This window comes from Trichomycterus rosablanca, chromosome 22, assembly GCF_030014385.1.
Source record: "Trichomycterus rosablanca isolate fTriRos1 chromosome 22, fTriRos1.hap1, whole genome shotgun sequence".
Classification (NCBI taxonomy): domain Eukaryota; kingdom Metazoa; phylum Chordata; class Actinopteri; order Siluriformes; family Trichomycteridae; genus Trichomycterus; species Trichomycterus rosablanca.
This window is the reverse complement of record NC_086009.1, coordinates 11882026-11891130: the sequence shown is the minus strand read 5'-3', so window position 1 is coordinate 11891130 and position 9105 is coordinate 11882026. Positions and strand designations below refer to the sequence as shown.

The following is a 9105-nucleotide window of genomic DNA, read 5'->3' as shown; positions in this document are numbered from 1 at the left end:
CAACCAGCCAGCAGAGGTCAGAGTTGCATCAGTTATGAGAGAGTCCCTATCCGGTTAATAGCCCACCCCTATATGAACACGATGTATTCGAGATCCCAGCTCTGGTGTGCTAGCGTGTGTTTTACTGCTGCGCCACCAGAGCAGCCTGTTTATCGGATTTTTAATGTAATTTTTATTTTGATGATGAGAGTTATAAAGTGTAAACACAGCTGGTCTATTTTCATGGTATTATGTGACAAAAGGCAGGGATTTTGATAGGGTATAATGATTTTCAGTAGGCACTGCACATGCAGAAACAGAGGATTGGAATGCATCCACCCAATAATTTTGTACCCTTTTAAAAGCAGCTAGCCACCCCATTTATATAATTATTAAATGTTAGTATATACTAATTTTACTGAGCTAAAATGCATGCACTTTATTGTAATTCTTGAAATTTAATACCAACCATAGTCTATTTTATTTATCAGACAAAATCACTCGATTATCATTAAATTATTAGTGTGCATTGCACTGCTAATTTGGAAAGTACAGGGTACAGTAAAGGGGTGTGTACAAAAATGGTACTGGGAAATACTGCATAACCCCCACCCCTACACACTCACACACAGTATAGGAGTAATCAGAAGGCTTTTTTAAATCCTTTTTTACTGCATTCCTTACATCTCCCTATCTTTATAGAGTGTCTTTTCACAGGCGGTTTTGCCACCTCCCTCACTCACATCCCCATCTCTCCAACTGTGTGAAACAAAGGACTGCAGTCTGGCTCAACACTGCTCTACCCTCCCTATTTTACACCAATGCGCTTTAGTTGCCATCAGCTGGTCAGAATGCTCACAGCAAGCCTGTTCATATGCATGACCGGGATCAAGACAAATTTGCTCACTAGGCTCTTGCATGATCATTCTCTTTTGGGTTTTTGATCATGTCTTGGAGAGATGGCGAGTGCTGCATTGAGGTTCTGCTTGCCAGATTTATCAGATCCCTATTTTGTTCTGCCTCTGCTCTCTTCCCCTGTACAGTGAGTGCATTTCCTGCAATGCTCTTCTTATCTATATAACTGATGCCATTATTCAGAAAACATGTAACCTTGGTAACGGATCATCTTTCTTTTGGTTTCTTTTATCTCTCTCTTTCACACACTCACACTAACAAACATAGAAAATACATAAAAGAGATCATATTGAATGCTTTCTTGCTTATATCTAAAAATATTTATCTTTTTTTTTCTCACAAAAAGCTAACATGCACATTGCAATTCTGCTGGCTTCGGTCATTATACCGGCATTCAAAGTGCTGGAAAGGTTGACACTGTGTTTCAAGATATGGAACTAAGGAACTAAAAATAAGTTTTTTCCACAGAAATATGTAAAAATGCAGGATGGTAAGGGAACCATTGGTTGGAAAGTAATTCCTCCTTGGACCTTATTGTCATGGCAACCCTCAGGACTTTAGTATCACTGAAACAGAAGGGAAGATGTTTGTATATAAGAACATTAATGCTAATGAAATAATCTCTCCAGGAATCTACTTGCAATATTTTTAAATACTGGTTCCACTCCACTGTTTTACATGCATTAAAATAGTGAAAATGCTTTAGGAAGAAAAGAAAAAACATTCAGATTTCATATATACAAGAAAACACTTTACTTCCATTAAAGTGTGTGTGTGTGGGGGGGGGGCAATGTTGTAAAGAACAGACATACGTTTATAACTGACTCCTGTTTTTCTACCACAAAACATTAAAAAAAAAATCAAAATGTCTACATATTTACAAACCACAGTTCTGAAAATGTTAGGACATTTTGTACAACATAAAAACATAATCTGTGATTTAACCAGACAAATGTACAAAAATAACTTTTAATGTTTTGGCTGATCGTATTTTGTAAATATACATTTGTAAATGAAGATAAACATAAATGAATGAATAAGTGACAAGTCAGAGTTGCTGCTGGGCAGCATGGTGGCTAAGTGGGTAGCACTGTCGCCTCACAGCAAGAAGGTCCTGGGTTCGATCCCCAGATGGGGCGGTCCGGGTCCTTTCTGCGTGCAGTTTGCATGTTCTTCCCGTGTCTGTGTGGGTTTACTCCGGGTGCTCCGGTTTACTCCCACAGTCCAAAGACATGCAAGTGAGGTAAATTGGAGATACTAAATTGTCCATGACTGTGTTCAATGTAACCTTGTGTGAACTGATGAATCTTGTGTAATGAGTAACTACCGTTCCTGTAATTAAGGTAACCGAAGTGTAATACATGATATTAAAATCCTAATAAATGAACAACTGAGTTTCTGCTTGTGCATTAAATACTTATAGTTGTTAAATCCTTATTGGGCTTACATGTCTGTCGTTAAGCTGTTGTAAACAGATGAGAAACAACAGTTAGCACAGAATGGAGGTTCCAATATCCAACACCCAATGTGATGTGACTACAGCAATATAAAAAGAGGCCCACCGTTCTGTTTTTTGTTCTTTAGCTATTCAACTGCAGTAAGAACCCACCATCATGCCAATAAATTCTTCAATCCAGTCAACTGTAATCTTTGTTTTTATTTAGCATTTCACCTTATTTTCCACAACAGAAGCTATTTACATGTTTAAAAGCATCAAGAAAAAAATCATAACTTGCCTAATGTACTAAACATTTAAGTAACTGATTTTTATAAACAAATAGAAGGGTCTTTAGTTTTCTTCATGCATCAAGGAGTCATTGGCTGCAAAAAGTTTAAGAACCTCTGCTTGAGACAGATCAATTGTGATAACAGTACTTGGCCACAATGTGACAACTTTTTTCTGACTTATATACAACATTATCTGTGTGGATATTGTTGTTAACATCTAAAACAACTAACAGTTAGCTTTTTGGTACACATTTGTTGACAAAGCTTAATATTATTACCTTTAAACATGGATGTATGGTGTGAATTAGGTTCCTACAAACACCAATTTCAGAAAGTGTGGTACATTTTGTAAAATGCAATGCAAACAAGAATCTGTGATTTGTTGATTCTTTTAAACTTTTTTTTCACTACAACATAGAAAAAGGTTTTATAGAAAAAGAGGGTGTGTGCTTCACTGGCCTGCCTACAGTCCAGATCTGTCTCTTAAAAATCTATGGAGCATCATGACGAGGAGAATCAGATAGCTATGACCACATATTGTTGAGCAGCTCAAGACTTGTATCAAGAAAGAATATGCAAAAATTCCATTTGCCAAATCGCAACAATTATTATTCCCAAATGATAAAAAAGTTTAATTAATAGGAAAAGTGATAACACAGCAGTAAACATGCCTCGTTTTTAAGTGTGTTGCAGGCATCAAATGTTTGTTTGTCCCAGCTTTTTGGACAGTTATAAAAAAAATAGTGCAAGCCATTTAATCAACCAATTGTTGACAAACCTTATCATCATTTCAGCGTATTCTCTTCACATAAGAACAAAACCCCAAAATTAATTCAAGTTAAAACAATAAATTAGTCTGCACTCAGGCAAAAAGATACTCACATCCCCAGTTGATGACAAGGGCAGCAGTAATGATGGCAATTCCACCCACGAGAGAGATTATAGAAATAATTTTAGCATTGCGCCCAAGACGCCGCGCTCCATCCACATTCCCCTGCTGCAGACTGTACCGAGACTGACGAAGGGGTAGGAGAGAAAAGATTCATGTAAATAAAAGCCATAAAACAGATAGAGAATGTAAAAGACATATAAATAATTAGTCAGTCCTTATTAAGTCCCAAGACCATAAAACTGACACTTGTAACCCTTTTAAAATACCCTAATTTAATTGGCATAATATGGTGCTTGTTGAGACCTGTTAGCCTTTTTCACAACAGTTATGTTTAGAGTCAGTCAGGGTTGACATAAAATTCTGGGTATGTCTAGTCCACTAAAATTATTTGTTTCATCTTCATCAACTGCTTTTTTTTGGTCAGTGTCATGGCAGGGCCTGGTTCCCAACACCCAAACATACAACCCAAAATCAGAAAAAGTTGGGACAGTATAGAAAATGCAAATAAATAAAAAATGCGGTGTTCCTTACATTTACTTTGACTTTTATTTGATTGCAGACAGTTTGAACCCAAGATATTTCATGTTTTGTCTGCTCAACTTCATTTCATTTGTTAATATACCTCCATTTCTGCATTTCAGGCCTGCAACACATTTCAAAAAAGGTTTGGACAGTAAAGCATTTGACGTTTTAGCACATAGTATACCAAGCGATTTAGTGTTTCAGCTTTTATTTTGTCCCATTCTTCCTGCAAACATGTCTTAAGATGCGCAACAGTACGTGGTCATCGTTGTCACATTTTCGTTTTAAAATAATCCACAAATTCTCAATTGGGGACAGGTCAGGGCTGTAGGAAGCCGAGTCCAGTACCCGTACCCTCTTCTTCCGCAGCCATGTCTTTGTAATGTAAGCAGCACATGGTTTTGCATTGTCTTGTTGAAAAGTGCATCAGGTGCAACAGGTGATTGTAATCATGGTTTGGGACAAAAGCAGCATCCAGGAAAGGCTGAGTCTTTGATGAGCAAAGATGGAAATATTTCTCCTTCTACAGTGCATAATATCATTAAACGCTTCAAGGAATCAGAAGGAATTTCAGTGTGTAAAGGCCAAGGGCGCAAGCTTAAGCTGAACGCCCATGATCTTCGATTCCACAGACAGCACAGCATTGAGAACCGCCACTCAACGATAGCTGATATAACCACATGGGCAAGGGATTACTTTGGCAAACCTACAATACGGAGTTACATGCACAAATGCCACTTAAAACTTTACTGTGCAAAAAAGAAGCCTTATGTTAACCATGTCCAGAAGTGGCGTCGACTTCTCTGGGCTCGGAGGCATCTAGGATGGACCATCACACAGTAGAAACATGTATTGTGGTCAGATGAATTAGCATTCCGGATCTTTTTTGGAAAAAAATTGACGCTGTGTACTCCAGACCAAAGACGAAAAGGACCATCCAGACTGTTATCAGCAACAAGTCCAAAATCCAGCGTCTGTCATGGTATGGGGCTGTGTCAGTGCCCTTGGCAAAGGTAATTTACACTTCTGTGATGGCAGCTTTAATGCAGAAAAGTACACTGAGATCTTAGAGCAACAAGACAATGCAAAACCACATGCTGCACACATTACAAAGGCATGACTATGGAAGAAGAGGGTACGGGTACTGGACTGGCCTGCCGAAAATGCGACAATGATGACCCTGAACTGTTGCACATCTTAAGACGTGTTTGCAAGAAGGATGGGACAAAATAAAACCTTTTAAGTGTGGTGGAAAGGAATGGCAACATTACAAAGTGGTAAATGCTTTACCGTCCCAACATTTGGAATGTGTTGCAGGCCTGGAATGAAGTAATGGATGTTTATTAATAAATGAAATGAAGTTGAGCAAATAAAACATGAAATATCTCAGGTTTATACTGTCTACAATAAAATAAAAGTCAAGGTAAATGTAAGAAACTCTTCTGATTTGGGGTTGTATTTCATAGTCTTCAGTACTATGTTTTAACCTAAGTACCACTATATTAGAACCTAAAAATAAACTTCTATATACCACTCATAGATCTATATACCACTCATTTAAAATAAAAACACTTTGCCAGTTTTACACTGTCTTATTTTTAAAAATACACACCATAACAGAGAAGGTCAGGCCAACAATGTTAATAGGCCAAAGAGGGCAGATGCAGGCGAGTATGGCCAGGATAAGGTAGTCGTTCGGCTTAGCACCATCTCCAGCAAGCTCAGTGGCAGCACTGGGTTGACGGCTAAGTGAGGGCCGGGGTGACCCACCATGGCTCATTGAACTAGATCGACTGTTCAGCCTGGCATGCCCATTAGCATGAGGATGGCCGGACTTAGTATGGTGCTGAGAAGGTGAAGATAAAAGGGAAGAGGTTGGAGGGGAGTCCACAGCTGTAGGACAGACTCCATTACCTGTTCAGTAACAGACAAGAAAAAAGGCTGGTTAAAAAACAGTTTATTTGAAAATTATTTTGGTCGCAAAAGACCATTACTACAAGATTTGAAGAAATTAAGTTAAAGAAAGCAGAAAAATGCCTTAAATCATCTTAAAGATTTACATAAACACTGTAGCATGGCTAGGATTTTAAATGTAATTAAATATAAAGAAGAACAACTATTTAAACATTAGGTTTAATTTTTCATTTAATTAAAAATTCTTTACTTGTTTCCATCTTCTCACTGATGACCATCAGTTCATCTTTGGACAGGCCATTTGGGTGACCTGGGTTTTTGGGTGAACTAGACTCGAGAGGTGGATCCTGATTCTCTGTCTTCACTGGCTGAGAGGAAATGGGGGTGTTAACAGACACCTCATTGTTTTGTTGATATGCTGCTTGTTCTGTCTGCTGCTGGACTTCTTCCTCCTCTACTCTTGGGGCAGTAGTTGATAAGTCAGAATCAGTGTTCAGAGCCATTTTGAAGATGCAGCATTACAGAAGTACCTTCAGTTTGTCTTAATTTTTTTGTTTCTGATTAGGTTGAAGGGTGGGAAGTCAAGGCAAACTGGAAAAGACAATAAAGTAGTTACAGCATGACTACATTATATATTAAACAAATTTTGAACAATTTAATGATTTTCTGTTGTGCATCCTCAATGTGTACTTTTAAATTAATTAATCAAATCCATAAAAATCAGTGCCGTATTAGATATCACATATGCAATGCGAAATCCTTCATTATCAGGCACAGAAAGCAGAATTATGTCCTTAGCAGGTATAGGAAGCAGAGTGACGTCCTGAGAAGACACAAGAGGCAGAGAAACATCCCCAGAGAACACAGAAAGTGGAGCAATTTCCTCTGAAACTGGCACCCTGGAGGAAATGTGCTTTTGTCTTGCTCCCACCAGGACATGAAATTTGTTAAACAAGAGCAAATTAATGTTCTTCATTGAGTTGAATCCTGGGTGCCCTTTTAGGAGTAAAACATCTGGAAGCAGGAGGTGTTTCTGAAAGAAGAGATTGTCCATCATATGGAGTTGGAGTGTTTAATGATATGGATAGAGAGCAGTGAATACAAATTAAGTCCGGCATGGAGGCTTAGCGGACTTTAATTTGTGAGGTGTGTTGGAGTTGCATGGCATTGCGTATTGCAGCATTGAGGTGTCACACTCGCTGATCGCCAGCTTGCTGTGTTCTTGTTAGACCAAGTCTTCTGTGATATTGGACGGACAGAGGAGGCAGGACACAAGTGTATAATATCCATGATAATTTTTTTATTTCCAGAAATCATAGTCATGGTCCAAAGCAAAGGTCAGTTCACAACCAGCCAGGGAATTACATGGCAAATTCATTATCAAACATTGTAGGCAGATAAAGGTCAGGAGGTCCTCAGACAACAACATGAGTAACAGGGCAAGAAACTGTAATGGGGAAGGACACAATGAGACATCCAGCTCTCAATGAGATGAGAGTTGGATGGCCTGGTTTTGTGACTGGAAAGAACACAAATCTGTACATACACAAGCTAATCACAATACAATACAAAACAGATGTAGACGGAGGCTTGGCAATGCTAGAAGAGACTTTAGAGGATTTAGAGCCACAGAATATTTAACATTAGGGTAAAGGGCAAGAACATGGGTACAAGAAACTGGAACTCATAAATTCCTAATCAAAACTGTATGTGTGTACAAAAGATGTGTGTACTTGTTATGTTCCTGGAAATATTTTTGTACTGGCACATTCCTTTTTTTTTCTTATCCCCTCCTACCTCTCTACTAGTTCGGTAATGCCCCAGATGTCACATGTCAAATGCTGACTGGTGGACCAACACTGTCATCATCTTAAGAGAAGGCATTAAATGTTGTCACCAAAATGGTGATGTGACTGGGTGCCCCGTAGTGTTTGCACTGTCTACGTACTTGCCTTATTTGTTTTCTGATTGTTTTTGTTTTAGAAACCTTGCAACCTTGCAATTAGGACACCCCTTCTAATTTTTGAATTCATGTGAATTCATGTGTTTTAGCCATACTTATTGCAATGTAATATTAAAAACAATGTAATAAATAAATTATATAATGTAATTATATATTTTGCAGTAACAGTTTAGGAAAGCCATTTCCTGTTCCAGTATTACTGTGCCCCCTGTGCACAAAGCACATCTATAAAGACACGAAGACAAGCTTGGTTTAAAGAAACTCCAGTGGCCTGCACAGAGCATTGACCCCCTCCCATTGAACAGCTTTGGAATGAACTAGAACAGAGGTCACTAACAGGCGGACCGCGGTCCGGGTCCGGACCCAGAAGCTGTCCCATACGGACCCGGACCTACAGCCAAAACAGAAAGTTATGATTTGAAACCTGACGGAGCGCTTCTATTTTAACCGGCGCAGCTTCTGTACCATTTACGGTAGCGGTTTAGTGGATGAGAAAACGCACAGACACCAGAGATCACGTGACACCACTCAACCAATCAAGTCTGTGCATTCCAGTCGGTAAACACTGCAACTCTACAGATGAGAGAGTTAGAGGCGAGTTACATGTGAAAAGACGGTGGAAAGAAAAAGAAAGATAGCGAACGTAGAACAAACGAAGGGAGAGATACAGACGACCGTGCCGGAGAAAGTTGAGAAAAGACGAGTGAGACAGGAGACAAATGGCGCTCTCCAAAAAAGAAACGTGTACAGCGAAAATACAGCATTTAATACGTGATGGAGAGACTCATCTCTGTTCTTACTTCCCACTGGAGCACAATTTATTTTTATTTTCTCCTAATTTGATAAGAGAACGGTTTGATAAGGTGGGGTGGTCCGGGTCCTCTCTGTGTGGAGTTTGCATGTTCTCCCCGTGTCTGCATGGGTTTCCTCCCACAGTACAAAGACGTGCAAGTGAGGTGAATTGGAGACACTGAATTGTCCATGACTGTGTTGGATATAAACTTGTGAACTGATGAGTCTTGTGTAATGAATAACTACCGTTCCTATCATGAATGTAACCAAAGTGTAAAACATGACGTTATAATCCTAATAAACAAACAGACATTTGATTTGACAGTCAGTTATTGATTACATGCAGATGTTGATACAACTACTAGGCTACTTATATATAATATATATCAATATATATATT

At 38.8% G+C, this 9105-nt stretch overlaps 1 protein-coding gene across 1 annotated transcript; it reads right to left on the bottom strand.

Annotated features, from left to right (window-relative positions):
• Positions 1 to 1196: 1196 nt before the first annotated feature.
• Positions 1197 to 6453, bottom strand: LOC134300209 (trafficking regulator of GLUT4 1). Its single transcript, XM_062984908.1, has 4 exons — positions 6201 to 6453; positions 5649 to 5950; positions 3505 to 3637; positions 1197 to 1460 (listed from the first exon to the last, which is right to left on the bottom strand). Exons 1-4 carry the CDS (start codon positions 6451 to 6453, stop codon positions 1444 to 1446), a joined length of 705 nt encoding a protein of 234 aa, XP_062840978.1. The 3' UTR covers positions 1197 to 1443.
• Between the last annotated feature and the right edge of the window lie 2652 nt (positions 6454 to 9105).